General features: G+C 41.9%; 2 protein-coding genes across 9 annotated transcripts in view; one reads left to right on the top strand and one right to left on the bottom strand.

The window, feature by feature from the left end:
- The window catches only part of ENTPD7 (ectonucleoside triphosphate diphosphohydrolase 7), a 65,708-nt gene extending 48,618 nt beyond the window's left edge, over positions 1-17,090 (top strand). Inside the window, exon 13 of the mRNA XM_055252434.2 lies at positions 15,262-17,090. Coding sequence (XP_055108409.1) covers positions 15,262-15,331 — 70 coding nt within the window. The 3' untranslated portion in view covers positions 15,332-17,090. The remainder of the gene's footprint in view (positions 1-15,261) is intronic.
- COX15 (cytochrome c oxidase assembly homolog COX15) overlaps positions 1-24,839 on the bottom strand; it is a 38,295-nt gene extending 13,456 nt beyond the window's left edge. The window contains exons 1-9 of one of the 8 annotated variants that reach the window (XM_055252474.2): positions 24,604-24,839; positions 22,199-22,380; positions 20,102-20,224; positions 19,632-19,818; positions 16,311-16,478; positions 13,355-13,436; positions 10,670-10,824; positions 8,653-8,784; positions 3,180-7,043 (exon numbers count right to left, since the gene is read on the bottom strand). In XM_055252474.2, coding sequence (XP_055108449.1) covers positions 6,912-7,043; positions 8,653-8,784; positions 10,670-10,824; positions 13,355-13,436; positions 16,311-16,478; positions 19,632-19,818; positions 20,102-20,224; positions 22,199-22,380; positions 24,604-24,693 — 1,251 coding nt within the window. In that variant the 5' untranslated portion in view covers positions 24,694-24,839 and the 3' untranslated portion in view covers positions 3,180-6,911. Of the gene's footprint in view, positions 1-3,179; positions 7,044-8,652; positions 8,785-10,669; positions 10,825-13,354; positions 13,437-16,310; positions 16,479-19,631; positions 19,819-20,101; positions 20,225-22,198; positions 22,381-24,603 lie in introns of those variants that run through there. The other 7 variants (XM_055252481.2, XM_055252495.2, XM_055252486.2 and 4 more) reach the window with 7 other exon arrangements.
- Between the last annotated feature and the right edge of the window lies 1 nt (position 24,840).

Genomic DNA, 24,840 nt, shown 5'->3' with positions numbered 1-24,840 from the left:
TCTTGTCAAAAGAACGTAATGAAAAATATGTAAAATACCCATTTATGTGGCATTTCATTCATTTAAGTTGCAGTTAACTGTAAGCCAAATTATACCATTTTTTCTCTCTGTACTTTAGCTCCTTGAATTTCCTTAATCTGGGAAACTTTTGTTCCCACACCAAGGAACAAATTCAGGGGGTACAAGTGTAGGTTTGTTACATGAGTATATTGAGTGATGCTGAGGTTTGGGGTACAGAATCCATCACCAGGTGGTGAGTATAGTACCTAACAGTTCTTCAATCCATGCCCTCCTCTCTCCCTCCCTGCTATAGTAGTCCACAGTGTCTATTCTGGTCTGGGAAATTTTCATCACTTTCCACCAATCTTCTATTTCTTCTCCAAATGTCTTCCAAAGTATCTTGCCCCACCCCCTCCTCATCCTAAGTGATTCCTTTAACTTCAAGATCATATCCAGTGATTGCTGAAAAATGTCTGCCATGTACTTGCTAAGCCAGTCTTTTTAGGCATTAACATTTATTATCACATCCATATTTACATTTTTGAAATAATTTATACTTCTCACTAGTATCATCTAAACAGATGCATCTCACAGTTTTATGTTTTGTTTTTGTCAGGGATGAAAGACAAGTGAGTGGTTATCACTTAAGGGAAAGAATAGTAGGCTTAATGAATAGCAGACCTGGATTCTAGTTCTGGCTTTGTCATTTACTAGCTCTGGTACCCCAGGCCAGTCACTTACCATCTCTGGTTCGGTTCTCATCTATCAAACAAAGTGGCTAGACAAGATTAGAAACTAAAGGCAGAAGACAAGGTAGAAAGATCATATGATTTTGGGAAGAGCATTTTGTCCTTTGGTTTAGAAGACCAGGCTGCCCAAAAGAGCCTCCTATTTTATCCATAACCCCTGATGATGATAAGGTTGGTGGGAACAGAGTTTCTAATAGCAATCATAATAAATTTCAGAAGAGTTTTAAAGCTGGGACTTTAAAGGTCTTCTGGTCAACCCCCTTGATTTATATGGGTGATGAAACTGAGGCCTAGAGCAGTTGTAATATGTGCAAAGTCATAGTGAGTGGCCTCCTAGGCCCCAGTTTTCTCTGTAACACAGACACCCCAACTACTTTGTCAGCTACAATGAAATGTTCATTAACAGAATCTTTCTGCAAGTATAAACAGAATCTATTCTTTATGAAACAGCTGGCCACAACTAACTATGCCCGATCTTTACAACTGCTTCTGACATTCATTTATGACTGCTTTGCTCACATTTAGGAATAAACTTTGAAAAAAATACTTTGTTAGAAACTGTGCCAAGTTTTTACTACATCTATTCTTGTTCCTGTATTTCTTTTCGTACTTTTAAATTTTATACATCTTTTTAAAACAATTTTATACAATTTCCTTTACTACAACATCCAAGCAATTCATTAGATGACTACAGCCTAGATGAAGGTATAAATGCCTATTACATCTACCTCATTAAAGAACTTCGTTGTAATTCTTGGGCAGTTTCCAGACTCTGTTACGGAAACAGAGGGCTGTTTCTTTTTGTTGTCTTTAAACTTTTCAAATTAATTCCAAACTAGTATCTAATTGTCCTTTTTGCTGTGGTATGTGGTGTAATGTTGATTGGGAATAAGAATTATGGTAGAAATAGCAGATGTTTCAAATTCTCCCGTATTAGTCTCTTAGGGACGCTAGCTCCAGATTCCAGCCCCTGGGGCAATAACTTGTGAGGATTTTCCTGGTGTTACAAAAAATATTGCTCTTAAAAAACTAAGACTCAAAACCAAAAGTTGTGATTAATAATAACAGGATTATTAGTCAATAATATTTTGATTAATATTATAGAATAGCAAACAGTGAATATACCTCAAATTGAAAACTTTTAGGTTGTGTTCTTGGCTCATTCTCTCATAACCTGGATCTAAGTTGGAAAGCTGTGGCACCCTGTTTGGGTGTCTCATCTACCTTGTTTTCTGTTTCTGCAGATGGCTTGTTCAAGCTTCATTTTAAGACTGCTCTGTCTACTTATCTTACTTATATCCTAATAGACTTCTCTTGTGTTACTACACATTTCTCTTTTGCTCTAATATTTGATTATTTTCCAGTTTGTCAGTACCGTTATCAGAGGGACGAGGAAGGAATAACACACCAGTTGACCATTTTGTTTCTCTGAAAATCTGAGCAATAAGGAGATCCTTTTATTAATAAAACTGAATCATTACTCATACTACAAGGGCTTTCACTTTTAAAATGTAATCCATCATTGCTTGCCATTTTTATGAAAACCAAAGTTGAAAAGTTTTCTGAATCACAGGCTATGTATAGCCACACATGCATGACTTCAGGCTAGCATAAAGACATGTCTGCTCCTGAGCCTCTTCTTTTAAAGAAGGGCAACCACTTGTATACCCTCTGCTGGCCACTCCTCCTCCTCCACTCCAAGGCAGCCCTGGTACTTTCCTAAGTGGCCCCTCCTACAGAGCACTTGCTGGCATTTGGCCTTCTGCTGGTGAAGACCGCCCCTTATTAGCTTCATAAATGTCCTTCTGCAAGCAGGGATCCCAGACACACACTTTGGTTTCTAGTGTTTCAGTTACTATGTTGTATTTGAAATTCTCATTCCACAATTCCCCCTTAGTTGAAGTCCTGAAGTACATGCCGTGTCTCCCTCTTTATGCCTACCTTGATCAATGGCCTCTGTGGAGTGTGGTGAAAGACATCTTTTTATTATGATCCACAGCTAGACACTCTACACTTTTAGAAACCAAAGGCTGCCTGTATTACATTGCTTTGGGGAGTTGTTAAGACTCTATGTTTTTCTACTGCTTCACATTAAACAATTAATTTTGTTGAATTTTGAATTCTTAAAATTCTCACTGACAAACATTTTAGGTCAGTGTTGAGGAAAATGTGTGATGCACGTTAGAGAGGTGACGCATTCTCCCTTATGCAGGGACATGGGTATATGTGTTACATATGCTGATATATAACCCACCATTCATCCCAGGACCACAAGGATAGCTGTAGATAAACTGGTTATCCTAAAATCATGATTATCGGTGCTGATCTCTGCAACCAACATTGCTTTAGGGAGTTGCTAGTCATTACCCCTGCTACAATAGATAGTATTTGTCAGTCTAAGTTATAAACAAAAAATTCTAGGTTGACTGATTAAGAAAGCCATGTGTTTTAATTTCCTTCATGTTTTAAAAACAAAGGACATAAGTGCAGAGAGACCTTTGAAAATATTAAGGGAAATCTATTTAATCCTATAGGTATGTGATGACCTTTTTTTTGGAAAAAGGTATTTGGGACATCAATCTGTAATTATCCATTTTCCATTCATGCATTCACTAATTCAATATTTGATATGTGTCTGGGAGTGCTGAGAATAACATAAATACAAAAAAAAAACCTAAGATAATCATTCACCAGAAGCACATAGATATAATACAGTTATATAGCTAAATGTAACCAGTTGTTTTTCCAAATGTATTCATCATCTGTAATAAAAGAATAATGAAGTAAAACATCTGAAACCTTAACTTACTCACGAGTTGCTACTTCCTTGGAGGGAACTGTAGAAGCATTAATATATGGTTCTTTGGGTTGGGTCATACTGCCCTCTGCTGACTCAGTTATTAACTAAGGACAACCTGGGTTTGAGGATCAGGAGAGGATGGTGTGGGAACCTGCCTCAGGAACTACAGTTCCCTTTCTTTGAAGGATTCTATCCAGAAGAGACCATATCCTACTAACATACTAACAGGAGCAACATAGCAGATCAAATGATATGGTGGGGTGGAAATTAGAAGGGAATGGGAATAAGCTAGTCAGAACTTTCCAAGGTAACTAGGCTATTAGGACCTAGGCCAGTGGTCCCTAGACTTGTCTGCACATTGGAATCACCTGGGGAACTTTAAAAATATGCCTTTTACTGCTTCCAGGGATTGTGACTTAATTGGTCTTAGATGAGGCTTGGGCTTTGGGATTTTTCTAAGATTCAAATAAGAGAGAAGTTGGGAATCTCTTCTAGGCAATAGCATAAGCCCATCCAGGGTCCAGGATTTATGAAAAATTGACAAACTGTTTTGCTAAGGATCACCTGTGTTAGTCGGCTTGCATTGCTATAAGGAAATACCTGACAATTTTTAGAAAGAAAAGAGGTTTATTTGGCTCACGGTTCTGCATAGAACTGTATAGGAAGCATGGCGCTGGCATCTGCTTCTGGTGAGGGCCTCAGGAAGCTTACAATCATGGCAGAAGGTGAAGGGGAGCCAGTGTGTCACATGGTGAGAGAGAGCAAGCGAGAGAGGAGGAAGTTCCAGGCTCTTTTAAACAACCAGCTCTTGCATAAACAACCAGAGTGAGAACTCACTCATTACTATGGGGATGGCACAAAATCATACATAAGGGATCCGCCCCCATGACCCAAATACCTCCCACTAGGCCCACCTCTAACACTGAATGTCACACTTTGAACGTGAGATTTGGAGGGACAAAACATCCAAACCATATCACCACCTGAGAATGGTACACTACAGGTCACAGAAACTTACAGAGTACTGGAGTTGAAAGAGAACTGAGATCACCTAGTTCAGAGATTAAAAATGGGAAACGTTAGGTCATTTATGGCTCTCAGACATGTCGAGCCTGCATAACATTTTTTAAAATCTTGAAATTAATTCCCAACACTTAATTGAGAGCTTTCACAGAAAAATCTAGATATGTGGCTCATTTTTAAAAAACAGAAGATTTGGTGACTTTAAACACTGTAAAATTAAACATTTATATCTGAATCCAGTATCTCTTTTTGCTTTGTAAATGAGGTCAAGGATGAAATCCAGATATTCTCCCTTTGTATTTGTATTGTCACTGTATGGAATCTAGGTATATCCAAGGAAAAATAAACTTAAGATAAATTTATTTTCCTTATTTCAAAAAGCAAAACAAAAACCCAGAAGATCGAACAACCCTGGACCTGTAGAGTGGCAGCAACAGACCAGAACTCAGCAGTTTAGTCCGAGCTGGGGCACCTGCTCGCCAGTGTTACTGTCTCCATCAGCCTGACCCCAGTGAGCATTTGATTTTATCTACCCTACTCTTGCCTTCTACAGAACTGAAACTAACTTCCTGCAACTTTCACCCATTGCTGCCAGCTCTGCAGCATAATGGAAGCTCATTCCGTCTTCTGCATGAGATGGCTTCAACTTCTCAAGGACAGGAATCTTGCTCTCTCCCCAAATGTTCTCTTCTCCAGTTAAATATCCCTAGTTCCTTCAACTATTCCCTGTGTGATAGGGGTTCTGGACTCCTCACCATTCTGGCCTCTTCTGGATACACACTTAAGTATCTTCTGGATACTTGCTTAAATTTGGTACCCAGTGTGAAACGCAATATGTTAGGGGTATTCTGACTCTGGCTATGACACTTCTACTGATAAAACCTGAAGTACCACTAATTTTTCTGTGTTACCATATAATAACAACATGAATACTAGTTGGTTCATATTGAACCTGAGGACAACTGAAATCCCCAAGTCTTTTTATATGAAATGATATAAGGCCAGGTTTCACTTATACAACTTATTTAATTTAAATGAGTATGTTACATTTCTAATCTGTTTAATTTCATCTCAATGGGGTCATTCTGGGACTGTTTTCAGTTGCCACTGTCATCTATTATATTAGCAATATTGGGTTGCTCCATCCTCAAATCAGATGTTTCTGATGCCTTCATCCAAATCACTGATTTTAAAAGTAAAGTTGAGTAAGACAGAGCCCTGTGAAATATCAAGAGACCAAAATCACATTAATTCAGCAGTCAACAATTTGTTTAAATATCTGGATAGATGTCCATGTACTATACCATCAAGGCCATATTTTTCTTATTACAAAGCTGTTAGGAAACCCTCTCAGGAACCAATTTATACTGTCGATTCCATTCTTCTCTCTGACCTTGTAATGTTAACAGCCTTATCAAAAGAGGAACTAGCTGGGCGTGGGGGCCCATGCCTGTAATCTCAGCACTTTGGGAGGCCGAGGTGGGCGGATTACCTGAGGTCAGGAGTTCAAGACCAGCCTGGCCAACATGGTGAAACCCCTTCTCTACTAAAATACAAAATTAGCCAGGCATGGTGACTTGTGCCTGTAGTCCCAGCTACTCGGGAGGCTGAGACACGAGAATTGCTTGAACCTGGGAGGTGGAGGTTGCGGAGTGAGCTGAGATCACGCCACCGCACTCCAGCCTGGGCAACAAGAGTGAAACTCTGTCTCAAAAAAAAAAAAAAAAAAAAAAAAAAAGGGAACTATTTGGCGATTACCTCCTTTTCCAAGTACTTAAAAACCATTTTGCTACATATACACATTAAGCTTGTCAAAATCTGCAATTTCCCCATTTCTGAACATCAGGATATTAGAAGACATTAGCTTTTTTTTTTTTTTTGCTGAAGACCAGCTGGCTACTTTGGGTATGTCAATCCTATCCTTTCAATCTTCACCTAATGGAAGTGAAGTTAAGATCATAAAGAAATTCTATTTAGGTAGAATTAAGGACTCAGGAGAACAAGGAGACAGAAATCATCCATGTAGAACCAAGAGCTTGCCAACTCTGAAAAACCTGACACAAAGCCTGTTAAGCAGCAAATGGCAGACATTTCTTTCTCTACATTAAAACTGATTTTCAACATGAAAAGCAGATTTAAGAGGGAACACTTAGGGTAACCACACTTAATGCATTCTTGATCCAGTGACTTTCTCAAAACAGGAAAAGATTTTTAAGTAAGTTGACCATTTGGAAACCACTTGGTATGTCAAGGTCATCTCGTAGAAAAGCCCAAGTTCTTACGATCTCTGAAGAGCTCTCAAAAGCAGTCACAGTCCCAGGAGGCTAGTCCTCTAAGAATCATTTTGGGACTCTTCGGAGTTCATTCATCAGCCAAAGAGCGCCAGTGAGCAAAGCCAAGGAGCCTGACTGGTGAGTGGCGGCCAGAGGAGTTGGGACGTACATCAGCAGCGTGCTGATGCCCAAGCCCACCTGTCACAAAGGAAAGAAGGCAATAGGAAAGGCAGTAACCCAAAGTTCACACTGAAAATGGCCAGGCATGGATAACCACACACAAACCTCCACATCCTCCTATCAGAGCACTTAAAATACATACATTTTTAATTTCACAAGCAAATATGCTTACAATGAAAGAAATTCGAACAAAATTGATAAACCTAAAATTCCCCTTATTCTTCATTCCATCCCAGTTCCCCAGAGTAGTCACTGTTACCAGTTTCTGCACACTTATACTTTAGTATGTTTATAGAGAAATATATAGTTTTGTGCTTTTAAAAAACATATTGTTCTGTCATTTGCTTTTTTTCCACTTAGCAATATACAGTACGTATTGTGATCTTATTAAACTGCTGTGCAGTATCGCACAGTATGGATATACCATAGTTTTTTTTGTTTTGTTTTGTTTTGAGACAGTTTCACTCTGTCTGCCAGGCTGGAGTGCAATGGCATGATCTCGGCTCACTGCAACCTCCACCTCCAGGGCTCAAGCAATTCTCCTGCCTCAGCCTCCCGAGTAGCTGGGATTACGGGCGTGTGCCACCACGCCTGGCTAATTTTTGTATTTTTTAGTAGAGACAGAGTTTCATCATGTTGGCCAGGCTGGTCTTGAACTCCTGACCTCAGGTAATCCACCCACCTCGGCCTCCCAAAGTGCTGGGATTACAGGTGTGAGCCACTGTGCCCAGCCCATAGTTTTTTAACTATTTAGGTTGTTTCCAATTTTTCACTATCACAATTCTATGATGAATTTTCTCATACAAAAGGTCTTTGTGCATTGGACTGTTTCTAGGACAGACACTAATAAATCATTTGCTGGGCCAAATAATTATCCATTTAACTTTTAAAAGATATTGCCAGCCTGGGTGACAGAGTGAGACTCTGTCTCCAGAAAAAACAAAGATATTGCCAAATTGCCCTCTGGAAAAAAACTGTACTAACTCATGCTCTCACCAAGAGTATTTGAAGGTATCCATTTTCCTATGCCCATGGCAATACCTGATTATCTTTTTTCACTTTTTTCCAATTTGATAGGCACAAAATGGTACTTATTTTTTAAATTTGTTCCTCTCTGATTATAAGTGAAGCTGAACAGCTTTTCATGTTTACTGGCCATTAATCATTGTTTTTGTGGTAATTGTGTATTGATGTCCTTTACTTATTTTCCGGTTATTAATCTTTTAATTTATTATAAATATGGAAAATATTTTCTCCTAGTCTGTCACCTTTCCTTTTTTTTTTTTTTAAACAGATAGGGTCTCACTCTGCTGTCTAGGCTGGGGTGCAGTGGTGCGATCTTGACTCACTGCAGCCTCAACCTCCCTGGTCAGGTGATCCTCCCATCTCAGCCTCCCATGTAGTTTGGACTACAGGCATACACCAACATGCCCATCTAATTTTTGTATTTTTTTGTAGAGATGGGGTTTTGCCATGTTGCCCAGGCTGGTCTCGAATTCCTGGCTCAAGTGATCTGCCCACCTAGGCCTCCCAAAGTGCTGGGATTACAGCCATGAGCCACTGTGCCCGGCCCCTTTTTTAACTTTGTATTGGGGATACTGTCAGAACAAAAAGAAGTGGTTTATACCTGTGTATACGCCAAAGCCAGCAGAGTCACTGCTGCCATCTTGGTCCTTCTAGGAAGGGGAATTCTCCGAGAGAGGAAGTAGAGCACTGTAATGGCAGTGACTGAAGTGATTCCCTGCAGGGAAGAAAGAGTCTATCACATTAGATAGAAGTGCCAGGTTTCTACTCACCTTACATGTATCTCCTCTAGAACCACTCAGCAACCATGAAGTACTTTCCTGTACCAGTCACAGAGAACCTCTCTGCAGTCCCACCCTCATTACTCCTCCACAGGCTGTCTCTTCCACCGTCCTCTTCTGCTTGCCACTTAAACGTCGGTATCACCCAGGCTCCACCTAAGATTCTGTATGTACCACTTTATACACCCTCACTCCCAGTGATCTCATCCACCTTCCAATGTGGGTGTCCCTCACATTTTTAAGTCATTCTTTGCATCCTTATCCCTAACCATATCTCTAATCCTATATTCTTAAAGCAGGGCTGACCCCAGCACGAGGGTTATTATTTTCCTGGGCTGTGAGTGGAGATAGTGCTGGTGCTGCCAGCTGGTGCTAAAAAAGACCTAAAGTCTCATTTTCATTCCTATCTCTTCAGAACAAGGGTCCAGGACTGGCAATAATGGTCCCCTTCCTCTCCCACAGTATCAGGGAGAATGTTTTCTATCATATTTCTACATTTATTTCACTTCGTTTCCTTTTCAGTGCTGTCCACAATGACAATTTCAACCAGGCTTTACTTATGCTAAAATACTGTGTGCAGGTGGGGACTCAGCCCACACCAGGTAACATGCCTCAGCCCAGCCCCCGCTGGACAGCTGAGTCCTCTGGCCCCCTCTCTCTGGATGTGCTGCTCTCATCTCACACTCAACATGCCTCCATCTGATGCCATCCTCCCACCTCTAGCTCCACACTCATTCCGAGGGTCCCATCCCTGTAGGTCATGTTTCAAGCATGCTGCAGAAGAAACTTTGGGATTTTGCTTGATCTTTCTTCACCTTTATTCCTGACAGCCAATCTTATTAACTCTTTTCCTTTATTTATTTATTTATTTATTTATTTACTTATTGTAGAGATGAGGTCTCCCTGTGTTGCCCAGGCTGGTCTTGAACTCTTGGGCTCAAGCAATCCTCTTGCCTTAGCCTCCCAAAGTGCTGGGATTACAGGCATGAGCCATTGCGCCCAGTGCTCTTATTTTTAACTTAAATTTAATTTTTTAAGAGACAGGCTCTCACTCTGTCTCCCAGGCTAGAATGCAGTAACGTGATCACAGCTCACTGCAGCCTCAAACTCCTGCTCAAACAATCCTCTCGCCTCAGCCTCCCAAAGTGCTAGGATTATAGGTGTGAGCCACTGTGCCCAGCCTCTCTGTTCCTTTAAATTCTCTCTCAAATGCATCATTCTTCTCAAGTCCCACTCCCACCATGTTGGCCCCATCTCCATCACTCTCCCTGGCATTGCGCAGCAGCACTATGCTTCTCACAGTCTCCTTACTGCTCATCTTTCCCCGCTCCAATTCATCACACACAGGTCTCCAAGCCAATCTTTAAATGGCCCATAGCAGACCCTTAAAACATATTAGCTTAAATAGAATGAAAAGTACTGGTGAAGCTCCTGGCTCCTTGAGCTTCTGGTTTAGCTCCGAGAGCTCCGTGCTTAGCAGCTATGGTCTCCGCATTCGCTTCTCTACTCAACCACATTTCTGCTGAAATGACTTGCTAGGTACGTGCAGGATTGAGGGAGGTTATCACTTGCCAAGTGGTAAAAGGCACATTTGAACTTTAAGAAGCTGGCAATGTCCTGAAAGCTAGAATTTGGCCGGGGTGGGGGTAGGGGGACAGGGGTGAATAATGAGGACAAAGACATTAAATTAGAGAAATGGTCCTAAAATTTCTTCCAAAGACAGCAGGAAATATAGTTCCTGCTCTACCCTCTCAGTGTTGCCATCAGTGCTTCACTGATACCCCAAAGCCTATGATAGGCTCCTGTGCTCTCTGACAGGTAACCACCAACTACACTTACCAGAATCCGGTGATCAAACTGCACCATGGTGGGATTCTCAAAAACATTCCTCAGGATGGGGGAGAAGGTAAAGAGGTCCTCCGGGATCCAGGATTCTCCCATTTTGGGAAAGGAGTTGTAAACAAGCCCAGCATCTAGCCCTGCCACAAAAGCCCCTGTATTCCAAGGTAAATGGTATTTATTAAAATGAGAGGAAGAAAAGACCAAATACTAGTTCTGACATAGAAAAAGTGTGTTATCCCAGAGTTAAACTAAGGGAACAGTCAGAGAATAATAGAAAGATCTACAACAGGAATTCTCCAACAGGGAAGGTACATCACGATCATGGAAATTTCAAATCTCCGCATCTTTACCTGCTCCCACCCCAAGATTCTGCTTCCTCTAGAGAAGCGGAGTACAGGCTGTGGTGTGGGGGGAGGGGGAGAGGCTTATTAGCTTAGAAAAATTCCCTTAGTGATTTTGATGCCCTCCTCACCCCGCCACTGAGTGCTACTGATTTATTTTAGAAATGCTCTCCCACAGATGTCTGCATGACTGACTCCCTTACTTTCAGCTTCCACTCAGATGTCACCTTACCAAAGAGATTCCGCTTGATGATCCTATATAAAATGGCACTCCCCTAGCCCACTTTCTGTCTCCTGACCCTAATTTATTTTTCTTCATGGCACTAAATATCATCTAACACATTATGTTTCTATTGTGCATTATCTGTCTTCCCCCAAATAATAAATGTTTGTTGACTGAACACAGAAGTGAGACAAATCCCAAAACTTATAAACTAAATCCTGGATAAACAAATAAAGAGGGTATTCATGAATTAATGGATGTCTGATCCATTATTTATTATCAAAGAAAATCCAGAAATGTTTGGGTCACACTCCCTTTTTTTTTTTATTTTTTTGAGGCAGAGTCTGGTTCTGTCCCCCAGGCTGGAGTGCAGCAGCACGACCTCGGCTCACTGCAACCTCTGCCTCCAGGGTTCATGCGATTCTCCTGCCTCAGCCTCCCGAGTAGCTGGGACTATAGGTGCCCGCCCTTTGGTAGAGACAAGGTTTCACCACGTTGACCAGGCTGGTCTCGAACTCCCAACCTCAGGTGATCCACCTGCCTCAGCCTCCCAAAGTGCTGGGATTATAGGCATGAGCCACCGCGCCTGGCCTTTTTTTCTTTTTTTGAGTCAGGGTCTTGCTCTGTCACCCAGGCTGGAGTGCAGCAGCACAATCTCGGCTCACTGCAGCCTTGACCTCCTGGGCTCAAGCAATCCTCCCGCCTCAGCCCCCTGAGTAGCTGAGACTACAGGTGCACAACACCACACATGGCTAATTTTTGTATTTTTTGTAGAGACAAGGTTCCACCATGTTGCCCAGGCTAGTCTTGAACTCCCTGGCTCAAGCAATCCACCTGCCTCAGCATCCCAAAGTGCTGGAATTATAGGTGTGAGCCACCATGCCCAACCCACTCCATATTTTTTTAAAAATGGAGTAAATACTTCATAAAATACTTCATATTTTATGAAGTAAAAATTCATGCTCTTATGCCAAAAATAAAAGTGTTGAGTGGTTCATTGGTTTGAATCAATATTATTTTTATTCCAGAGCAGTACTGTCAATAGAACTTTCTGTGAGAGTAGAAGTGTTCTATATTTGTGCCATCCAATATACTAGCCCCTAGCCACATGGGCCTGTGGAACATCTGAAATGTTGCTAGCGTGACTGAAGAACTAAATTTTAAATTTTATTTAACCTTAATTAATTTAAGTTTAAATATCCACATGAAGCTACAGACTCCTCTACTGGATAGTGCAATTCTAGAATGAGAGCAGCAGAGGTGGAAGTGTGGTTCAAAGAATGAAAAAGGCCAGGCGTGGTAGCTCACGCCTGTAATCCCAGCACTTTGGGAGGCTAAGGCAGGTGGATCACCTGAGATCAGAAGTTTGAGGCCAGCCTGGCCAACATGGTGAAACCCCATCTCTACTAAAAATACAAAAATTAGCAGGGCGTGGTGTTGTGCACCTGTAGTCTTAGCTACTCGGGAGGCTGAGGCACGAGAATCGCTTGGATTTAGGGAGGCAGAGGTTGTAGTGAGCTGAGATCACGCCACTGCACTCCAGCCTGGGCAACAGAGTGAGACTCAGTCTCAAAAAAAAGAATGAAAAAATCCTCTGTTGGTCTCTCTATGCCAATGAACTCTCCACCTGCAACCATCTCTGAGGGCAAGCCTTTGGTCTGACCCATCTTGATGTAATGTGATGATAACAATAATGTTTATATATAGTAACAGCTAACACTTATGTAGCCTTTGCTACATGCCAACAACTATTCTACACATTTCACATTTAGCAGTCATACTGTTGTCATAATCTCCATTTTATAGATAAGGTCTCTAAGGCCCAGAGAGGTTACAGAGCTTGCAAAGGTCATATAGTTCACAGGTAGTGAAGCCAGGATTTGAACCTAGGCCATCTGGATCTAGGTAGGTGTTCAATATTTTTGTTCAAATGACAGTAAAGTAAAATTTTTGGAAGAGAGAAAGAAACAGGAAACAGAGGGTGAAGATAGCGGGAATGAGAGAAACAGATGTGAAAAGGAAATATAAAGATGCAGGAGGAAGGGGCAAAGCATTAGGCAAGAGGTTCCAGCTTAGAGTCCAATGCAAACACGTCATCTTTGATGAGCTGAGTCCTACCTGAGAGGGCCGTAAGGAACACCAGACCTGCTGTTCCATGAGCAAATCGTCTCAACTGTAGGAGCTGGCGGGTTTCAGGCAACTAAATAAGAAAAAAAACATTCAGTTAAACTGTGTTGCAGGAACAATGAGAGGCAGCAAAGACCTCCAAGGCCAAAACCAAGTGACAAATTAAGATCAGATCTTCTCTGACCCCTAGACTAGGTTAAGTACTCCCGGCAGATATTCTGTTCCAACATGCACTGTATTTTATTATAAATATACATTACTATCTGTTTTCCCTTCTACCCCATAAGTTTTGTGAAGGCAGGAACTGCCATCTTTTTTACTAGAGCAATCTTAGCCTAATGATTGGCACATAGGTACTCATTACGTATCTGTTCAAAAACTGAATGATTTACATTATTCAGGAAACAATGCTTCATCACGGTTGAAAGGATGTCGCTTAAGATCAGGACTGGATTTTCGTGTGTGATATTAGTGTTTAGCAAATGTAGTCAGAATCAAAATTGCATAAAATGCTTAGAGATTCCTGAATTTAGTGTTTTTGATAAAATCAAAATTTGTTTTTATTCTTATTACCACCAATTTCTAATACTAATAAGTGAATCATCAAGTATGAATAAGAACTTTATAAACAGGTGACTATGCTACCCTTAAATGGCTTACACTCTACTATATGAAAAGTTAGGTACCATTACTAACATATTACAGGACAGTATATCAGCACTGTCCAATAGAACTTTCTGTGATGATGGAAAAGTTCTATCATCTACCTAAGGAGAGCTTGAAACATAGCTAGTATGACTGAAAATTAAATTAAAAATTAATTTTATTTAAATATAAAGTTTAAGTAAACAAAAAGCTTATGTAAATAAATTTTATTTAATTAAAAAAATTTTTTTTCTCACTTTGTTGCCCAGACTGGAGTGCAGTGGCACAATCTTGGCTCACCGCAACCTCCACCTCCCAGGTTCAAGCGATTCTCCTGCCTCAGCCTCCCAAGTAGCTAGGATTACAGGTGCGTGCCGCTATTGCCCAGCTAATTTTTTAAATTTTAGTAGAGATGGGGGTTTCACTATTTTGGCCAGGCTGGTCTCGAACTCCTGACCTCAAATGATCCACCCGCCTGAGCCTCCCAAAGTGCTGGGATTACAGGTGTGAGCCACCATGCCCAGCCTCAATTAGTTAAAATTTAAATAGCCATATGTAGCTAGTAGCTACTGTGTTGGACAGCATAGCACTATATGGCTCATTGGCTAGCATCTCAAATCCTTTTTGTAATTAGGTGAATCTAAACAAACAGAAAAACAATTGATAAAGTCATCAGTAACCTTTAAGAGCACAATTTCAGTAGCAAGAGTGTGTGGGTTTATGTGTAAGTGTGGGTAAATGTGTGAGTGTGTATGTATTGGGTTGGGTGAGGAAGATAATTACAGGGATTGAAAAGAAGGAATAGATTGTCAGGAAGCAGCAGCTATAGATGCAGGCAAAGTCTGAATTAAAGTGAATTCTGTATTAAAATGAATTTATTTTAGAAGTTTGGCTTTGATGGGCACAGTGGCTCACACCTGTAATCCCAGCACTTTGGGAGGCAAAGGTGGGTGGATCACCTGAGGTCAGGAGTTCAAGAGCAGCACGGCCAACATGGCGAAACCCTGTCTCTACTAAAAATACAAAAAATTAGCCGAACATGGTGGTGTGCGCCTGTAGTCCCAGCTACTCGGGAGGCTGAGGCTGAAGAATTGCTTGAACCCGGGAGGTGGAGGTTGCAGTGAGCGAGGTCACACCACTGCATTCCAGCCTGGGCAACAGAGCTAGACTCCATCTCAAATAAATAAATAAACAAATAAATGAAGTTTGGCTTTGAAAATCAGGAGACTTTCAAATAATTCCTTATTTTTCAGATGTGGAATTATTCAGTGGTTGTCTACTATATCAATATTTCAACCCAATTTGGCTTCTCTGTGGGAATGACTGCCAAGACAACACGTCCAGTCCTTACTGGGATCTAGCTACTAGCTCCAAGTACCTAACGGATGATTCGACTCAAGAGTCCTGCTGTCATCTCAAACTTTTCTCCAGAAACAGCTTACTCAGGTCAATCCATGATTTCAATACCTAATATAAGACTCATTTTTTTTTTTTTTTGGAGATGGAATTTCGCTCTTGTTGCCCCAGGCTAGACTGCAATGGTGCCATCTCAGCTCACTGCAACCTCTACCTCCCGGATTCAAGCAATTCTTCTGCCTCAGCCTCTCGAGTAGCTGGGATTACAGGCATGCGCCACCACGGCTGGCTAATTTTGTATTTTTAGTAGAGATGGGGTTTCTCCAGGTTGGTCAGGCTGGTCTCAAACTCCCAACATCAGGTGATCTGCCTGCCTCTGCCTCCCAAAGTGCTAGGATTACAGGCATGAGCCACTGCGCCTGGCCAAGACTCATTTAAAAAAAAATTCTGTGGGGAAAAAAATGTCCTATAACAGTGTGGTGTCTTGGGACCTCTATTATTAATGAAGGCCTCAAAAAAATGTTATACCTTGTTTTTAAATCAAAGCATAAAATGAAAAACTAGTACTTTCCTTTAATCAGCAGACAGAAAAATACTTCAGACAAAATCACTAAGGTTTACTGTATTATTAGACTTAACTGGCAGGTCCCCATTTAACGAACAATGTGGCTTCTGTCCACACCAGAAGTTCAGAAACACCTCTGTTCTGATCTTTCTCACTTTGCCATCCACCATCCCTTATGGGAGTCAGAGGTAAAGTGACTGGGGTATTTCTTGTTGTTGGTACTCCCTCCCACTCTATTTTTCAATTTGTTTCACCTTTGCCAATAGAAAATGTTGGCAAAATATTCAATTCCTATACGATCCAGCAATTCTACTTCTAGATATATATCCAAAAGAATTGAAAGCGGGGTCTTGAAGAGAGGTATTTGCACACAACTCTTACCTTGTGCGGAGGGAGTAGCAGTGAGAGTGAGGTCCATAAGCTGGCACAATAAAGAACCAGGGCTGATCCCAGGTGGGCAGCGAGGCGGTACTGACTGACCCGAGGGATGTCATGGGAGTCGGATTTTTCTTCTAGTCCGCTTTTCACCATATACCATCCCAACAGACCCTAGAACCCCCAAGAGATGAAGCAAACAAAACAAGGTTAAAATGATCTGTTCAACTTTCTTTTTGTTGTTTTTTTGAGACACAGTCTTGCTCTGTCACCAGGCTGGAGTGCAGTGGCGGGATCTCGGCTCACTGCAACCACCACCTCCCGGGTTCAAGTGATTCTCCTGCCTCAGCCTCCCAAGTGGCTGGGACTACAGTTGTGCATCACCACGCCCAGCTAATTTTTGTATTTTTAGTAGAGATGGGGTTTCACCATGTTGGCCAGATGGTGTCAATCTCTTGACCTCGTGATCCGCCTGCCTTAGCCTCCCAAAGTGGTGGTATTACAGGTGTGAGCCACCACGCCGGGCCTGATCTGTTCAACTTTACTGAGGAAATGAGCTATTAGGAGTACTCTCTACCCCACCCCTCCTCTTTCCATACCCTCCCCAATATGCAGTGTCCCAAGATTCATGATTTATCCACAATTCTTCACATATCACCATTAATACTTAACTGCTATTTAGATCAGAAGTGTCCAATCTTTTGGCTTCCCTGGGCCACACTGGAAGAAGAATTGTCTTGGGCCATGCATAAAATACACTAACACTAACAATAGCTGATGAGCTTTAAAAAAAAAAAAAAAAGGTCCATGGATATATCTCATAAAACTAGATTGAATGTTTTGGAGAAACTTAACAAAGGTAAATGCTTAAAAACATCTACTGTCAAGTTAGGTTGGAATAAGACAATTATAAAAGTTTCAGGGGAAAATCATAAAAATCAATAAGGTTTTGCATGCAGATCGCTTTGCAAATATCTAAGTTCCCACTCCTCTTTAAGCAAAACCACAGCTTATGGGGATATAAGAAACCTGCAGTTGAATGCCAATCTGGGGACGCATAGTCAAAGTAAAGGCCTTGATTTTGTAAAAGTTGGTAATGAACGTATAGATTTAAGTTCAAAAGTTTATGTTATGTATCATATTCTATGATTCTCTGCTTTAACTGGCTTTTTCAATTAACCAAACAATTGTCAGTTCCAATCATATGAGATAAGACAGCCCTTTCACTCCCACATGCCCAGCTCAGTACAATCAGGTCAAAGAGGTGGACTCTGCCGCTTCTAAATATATACTCTTCAGGAAATCTTTTTGGGCATTTCTCTCCCCTTTCAAGATTACCCTGGATATTCTAATTATCTTGATTTCATCTGCAAGAGACATTGAAAGATGAAGACGTACACAGTTGATTCACTAGCCCACTTTCTTCTCCCATACCTTATCTGACATCTTCAATTTCTGCCTCCCTAATAGTCTGTTTTCAGTGTTGGCTTGTTTTTCTAATTCTAAAATGTTAACTTTCATTTTGTTCTACGTGTCTTTCTCTGGTTACCATTAGACTTTGATTACTGTTTCTGCTGCCTCTATTTCTTCTCTCATCTCCCTCCTTAATCCCTTCTTTATTTATTTATTTATTTTTTGAGACAGAGTCTTGCTCTGTTGCCCAGGCTGGAGTGCAGTGGTGCAACCTCTTGGCTCGCTGCAACCTCCGCCTCCCAGGTTCAAGCAATTCTTCTGCCTCAGCCTCCCAAATAGCTGGGACTACAGGCCCACGCCAGCACGCCCAGCTAATTTTGGTATTTTAGGTAGAGACAGGGTTTCACCATGTTGGCCAGGCTGGCCTGGAACTCCTGATCCCTCCACCTTGGCTTCCGAAAGTGTTGGGATTACAGGTGTGAGCCACTGCACCCAGTCTTAATCCCTTCTAACTGGCTCATTTGCTTACCACTTCTGAGTTAAATTAACCAATTAGCTTCCTCCTGATTAAATTTTGATGATGTTTCTTTGATGCCCTGATAATCTCCTTTAGGATCTCTAAACCTTGGCCCAAATACTCCTATGTGTCTTCTCGCTTAATTTCTGGCTCAGTTTCACCCAACTTTTTTTTTTTCATCATCCTAGCAGTACTAACCTGTTAACTGTGGGAGTCTTTCTTTAAAAGGCGCTCAACTTACATGATTTTAATTGCCATTTATATCTGAATATCTCTCAGCTACATGGGTATTCTACAATCCTTCATCCCACAAAGTGTTTCTCTCTTTTGGAATTTTCCTGTATGCTTCTGTAACATTCTAGCACAGGGATCCCACTTTCCTATAGCAGACAAGTTAGAAAAAGAGAAGAGACAAGAACCTAGGGAGACACTCATGATGGGAAACAAACTACATCTTGCAGCACATGAAAATATACTACTGAGTGCTTACTGATTCCAGGCACTAAGCTAAGTACTTTAAATATGGATTATCTCATTTAATATTTACACAACTGTACATGGTGGCACTATTATCCCCATTTACAGGAAAAGAAATCATAGCTTTCAGAGGTTAGGTAATTTACCCTAAGTGTCAGAGCTTGGGCTTGAAGCTAGGCCTGTGACACTAAAATGCATGCTCTTACCTACTCTATTAAAGTGCCTCAGAGATTATTTCCTTAAAAACAATGCCAACTAGGGGCCGGGTGCGGTGGCTCACGCCTGTAATCCCAGCACTTTGGGAGGCCAAGGCAGGCAGATCACGAGGTCAGGAGATCGAGACCATCCTGGCTAACACGGTGAAACCCCGTCCCTACTAAAAACACGAAAAATTAGCCGGGCGTGGTGGTGGGTGCCTGTAGTCCCAGCTACCGGGAGGCTGAGGCAGGAGCACGGTGTGAACCCGCGAGGTGGAGCTTGCAGTGAGCCAAGATCGTGCCAATGCACTCCAGCCTGGGCAACAGAGCCAGACTCCATCTCAAAAAAAAAAAAAAAAAAAAAAAAACAATGCCGGCCGGGCGCGGTGGCTCACGCTTGTAATCCCAGCACTTTGGGAGGCCGAGGCGGGCGGATCACGAGGTCAGGAGATCGAGACCACGGTGAAACCCCGTCTCTACTAAAAAATACAAAAAATTAGCCGGGCGCGGTGGCGGGCGCCTGTAGTCCCAGCTACTCGGAGGCTGAGGCAGGAGAATGGCGTGAACCCGGGAGGCGGAGCTTGCAGTGAGCCGAGATTGCGCCACTGCACTCCAGCCCGGGCGACAGAGCGAGACTCTGTCTCAAAAAAAAAAAAAAAAAACAATGCCAACTAGGAAGATCCTGGGAGCATTTCGGGTTTCTCAACCTTGAATAAATCTTACCTGGAAGCAGACGAGGCCACAGAGGGCAAGAACACGTCCTTTCACGCCACGGCTGAGCCAGCCCTTTCTCCAAAAGTAGGCAGCAGGCAGGATGTATGCAAGGCCTACAAGGCGACCCCACATTCGGTGTGAGTACTCCATGTACCAGATGAACTTGAATTCTGTCAGTGTCATATCATGATTCAAGCTAGGTGAAATGGAAAGTCAAAAAAGAAGGAGGAAACATCCTTCTGATTTTTATTTTCTTATGGAATGCAAAAACTTTCTTTCCCAGTCCTACAACTTGGTAGGTCTGCCCTCTTCCTCAACAACCACCTCAGAATGACTTTGGATTTGGAGGCTTAGAAGACAAGCTGACTAAACATAACTGAACCAAAGATCACGAAATAATCTAACCATTCTGAAGGGTTTAAGTGCAAAAGATCAAACGGGCCTACTGGGATGTTTATATAATTTTCTCTAATACTTACATTTTAAATTCTGGAAATTGCTGGTATCTTTGGAATTCTGCTTCCCATTCCTCTTGGCTTGTAGGTGGCTTCATCTCCTTTATTAAATGCCAATCTACCATCGAGAGGCCTGACTCTGTCAACCTTAGGATAGGAAAGAAATTTTGGGGTGTACGCGTGAGGCTGCATTACTCACAAAAGGTTTATAGCAACAAGTGGATCTGAACTTAACCTCATTAAAGGTAAACACATTGTCTCCTCTTCTGAGACGTTTCTCTCTTACTGGTTAGAATTTTGTCAGAAACAGCTGCCATCAGGTACAAATTTATTTACCCTTATATTCTCTCAATCCTTTTATTCAACTCTCCCCAATTCTTTTTTTTTTTTTTCCGAATTCTTTCTTTCACTAGCATTCCTCGACAGGCAAAATCAACCCCTACAGCCAAATAAATGTGTTCTAAATGCATAACCAACATTCCTCACCCAGGGAAAAGAGGTCTGTTACATGTATACAGGTTTAGATTCTTGGGTGAATTTAGAGACAATAAAATTCAAATTTGTTGCACTTGCTCATAACAACCTATATAACACATAAGGTATTTTGAAATAAGGGACGTGGAATGTGAAGGGAATTTTAGGAAGACACATTTGACTAAAACCAGAAACTTTTTCACCAAAAGGAATTAGGATTCCTAAAGTAAAAGGCTGATTTTAGGCCTGAGGCAAGAAATGTACAAGATGAATTTGGAACATCTTGTCATACTAGAAAGTAAGGAAACTATCAAAGGTAATTAGGGCCCTGCCAAAAAGTCACTAGAGCCAATTGCAGGAGATGCCCACTGACTAAAGATGGGACAATCTGAACAAATCACTAACACCGTCATCACAACGGACTGAAACATTATCAAGTGTGTTTGAACCTATAATCTCATAATGAGCCTTAAAAATTCAAATGCTTTATTTGTTGCCTTTGGAGGATTTGGGGGACCAATTTATTATTTTGAAAATTGGTAAATAAAGGGAAAGAAGAATCAAGTATTTATCCTGCCTTTCCTATACAAACTATACCTTGGGATGTCCAAATTGATGATGAGGGAAAGCTTTTTAGAGTTAAGCTAATAAAATATCATAATTTTGCTATGCTAACGAAATAATGGATCTAGGCAATGGTAATTAATGGCTGTTAACATCTATAATAGACAGCAGATATTCATGAATGTTCTATTCACCTGCTGAAGTATTTTGCTCCCTCATCCCTAATTTGAATCTGATCAAGCAACTACTCATTCACAGGAAATAGAGGGGACAAAGGAACATGTTAAATATCACACAGTTATGCAATCAGCAAAATCTAGACTGTGCATAACCATAGGACAAATGACTAGTTTCCTCAGCAACTAAAAGAGGGGGAAAGGGAGGAGTGTCTACATCTATAGTCTCTTCATAGATTTAAACAAACCTAAGAAACATGAACCAATTATGATGTACACAACTTCTTTGGGTTTAATTCAAACAAAGCGTAAAAAAAGTTTTGAGACAAACTTGGACTCTGATTGAAAGAGAAAAGATACATAAACAATGCACAGGTACCAGTTAAGACATAAACCAGTCTTTATAGAAGGCTCCTACTAATAAAACACTCAACTGTTCTATGGCAGGGCAAGCCATCAGACATGTTCCTTAAGGCCTCGGTTTCTCCATCTATACAATGAGGGAGCTAGACTAGACGCTCTGTAAAATTCCTTTCTCCAGCTGGGCGCGGTGGCTCATGCCTGTAATCCCGGCACTTTGGGAGGCCGAGGTGGACAGATCACCTGAGGTGAGGAGTTTGGATCAGCCTGGCCAACATGGTGAAACCCTGTCTACTAAAAATACAAAAAATTAGCCAGATATGGTGGCACGCGCCTAGTCCCAGGTACTTGGGAGGCTGAGGCAGGAGAATCACTTGAACTCAGGAGGCGGAGGTTGCAGTCAGCCGAGATCACACCACTGCACTCCAGGCTGGCCAACAGAGCAAGACTCTGTCTCAAAAAAAAAAAAAAAATTCCTTTCTCCTCAGTCAACCTGTGCTTCTACTGATGATCCAAATACCTGACTCACTATGAGCAAATTACTCACCTAGTTACTCCACCAAGAATAACTGCTCCAGCCACTGTTCCACTGCAGACCAGGAGCCATCGGCCCACCACCCGCTCAGCAGCCTTTGAGGGAAGGGACACTGTACCCCTTCCAGATTGCAAAGCTACTTCAGAGATGGTGCTGTATTGCCCTGGCCTCAAAGGGTGCCTGATGCAATCACACTAAAGATCAAGATAGACAAATTACAACTGGAGAAACAGGGAATGGCTGCTACCCACACTCAACCCCATTCTGATTAGCGTGAAGTACCCATAGCATCCCCGCAGCGATGTCTTGGTAAGTCATCATCTCTTATCTGGATTACTGCATCAACCTTCCAACTGGTTTTCCAATTGGTTTTCAAATCTAGCCTCACTCAAACCTATCCCCAACTACATGAATCTTCTCATCTCTGAATACTTCCCTCAGACTTCACTCTACTTACGATATGGAATATTTTCTTTCACCTCTAGATCTTTAAACATTTCTCTCTGGCTTGCACACTTCCTTTCCCCTGATTAATAATACCTACTGCAGATCTCTGCTTACATGTCACCTCCTCTGGGATGTGTTCCCAGGCTCTTCAAGGTCTGCAATAGGTCACTCCCACAGCACACTGGACAGCCCTTAATACACTGTAATGTGCAGTCAAGCATCACTTAACAACAGGGGCACATGTTCTGTGAAATGCATTCTTATGCAATTTCATCATTGTGTGAACCTCATAGAATGTACTTAAACAAATCTAAAGGCTGGGTGTGGTGACTCACACCTGTAATTCCAGCACTTTGGGAGGCAGAGGCAGGGAGATCACTTGGGTCAGGAGTTCAAGACCAGCCTGGCCAAAATGGTGAAACCCCACTTTACCAAAAATAAAAAAATTAGCTGGGCATGGTGGTGTACGCTTGTAATCGCAGCTACTTGAGAGGCTGAGGTGGCAGGATCACTTGAACCTGGGAGGCAGAGGTTGCAGTGAGCCAAGGTCTCACCATTGCACTCCAGCCTAGGCGACGAAGCGAGACTCCATCTCTCAAAAAAAAAAGTACTTACAGAAATCTAGATGGTATGGCCTACTACACCCCTGAGCTATATGGTATGACTTATTGCTCTTAGACTATAAATCTGTATGGCATATTACGTACCGAATACTGTAACACAATGGTATTTGTTTATCTAAACATAGAAAAATTACAGTAAAAATATGGCATAAAAGATTTAAAAACGGGGCCAGGTGCAATGGCTCATGCCTATAATCCCAAGGCTTTGGGAGGCCAAGGTGAGAGGATCACTTGAGGCCAGTAGTTTGAGACCAGCCTGGGCAACGTAGCAAGACCCCCTATCTCTATTTTTTCAAAAATTAGGCACAGTGGTACACACCTGTAGTCTTAGCTACTTAAGTGACTGAGGCAAGAGGAAGCTTGAGCCCAGGATTTCCAAGCTGGAGGCTGCAGTGAGTTATAATCATGCCACTGCACTCCAGCCTGGGTGACAAAGTAAAACCCTGTCTCTAAAAAAGAAATTTAGAGAAAAAGATTTTTTTTTAAAAAAAGGTACACTTGGAAAGGCAGCTCCATTATAATCTCATGGGACCATGACTGTATCTGTGGCCTGTTGTTGACCAAAATGTTGTTATGCAGCACATCACTCTACCTTCAGGTTCATCTGTTTGTATCTCCCACTAAACTATGAGCTTTGGGGTGGCAGTGTCTGGTCAGTCTTGCTCTCTCCCTTCTGCTAGCTTTGTTTCTAACACTGTTCCTTTATATAAAGAGACCATGATAAGGATTTCACAAATGAATAAACTGACTTCCTCCAGGGCAGGAGTCTTGTAATATTTATCTTTCTTTTTCCAGTTCCTAATATATAATAACCACTCAATAATTACTAGTTAAGCAAATGCATGGCCTCTTCTGACTATACCCCTATGAGTCCAAAGATCCATGCTCGGTTTCCTACTTCTGATTAACTGAGTCACCTTTAGAAAAGTAACTTTAAGCCTCAATTTCCTTCTCTGTAGGATGCTGTTATACTTCCTCACCTGACTACTTGGAACTTTTTAAGCAAAAATAAACTATACGGGTAAAAATTACTCAGCTTTTACCATGTGCTAAAGGACTGATGTATATTAAAGAATGTAATCCTCATAACAAACCTTAAAGTAGGTATTGTTATCCCCATTTTACAGATAAGGAAATTGAAGAACAGAAAGTTTAATTAACTTGGCCAATACCACACAGCAGGTCAATGGTCCAGATCTGAACCTAGGGGCTCTGAACACAAGGAAATGCGTTGTGAGTGCACTGTAAGGAGCTCCGGAAACGTGATGTGGGGCTCTACATTATCTTTATCCCGGTCCTTTCACTCCATCCCCGCTCCCGCGACTCGCAGTCCGCTCAGTGCGGTACCTGTGCTCTAGGCGCTGCCCTAGGAGCCAGGAGCGGCAGACATTGCCTCCCCTTCAAGGCCCTCAAGGGCGGAAAGAGCAATCGCTGCATACTGATGACAGGGCACGGCCACCTCTTCCACAACCCAGGGCTCTGTGGTGTCCTTCCTCCGCCACGGAAAAAAGAAGCACTTCCGGGTCGGGCAGCGGGAGCCCCGCCTTCTCTGGGGCCCAGAGCGAACAGAAGTGCGCCTGCGTT

This window comes from Symphalangus syndactylus, chromosome 2, assembly GCF_028878055.3.
Source record: "Symphalangus syndactylus isolate Jambi chromosome 2, NHGRI_mSymSyn1-v2.1_pri, whole genome shotgun sequence".
NCBI lineage: Eukaryota > Metazoa > Chordata > Mammalia > Primates > Hylobatidae > Symphalangus > Symphalangus syndactylus.
This window is presented reverse-complemented; position numbering and strand designations above follow the sequence as displayed.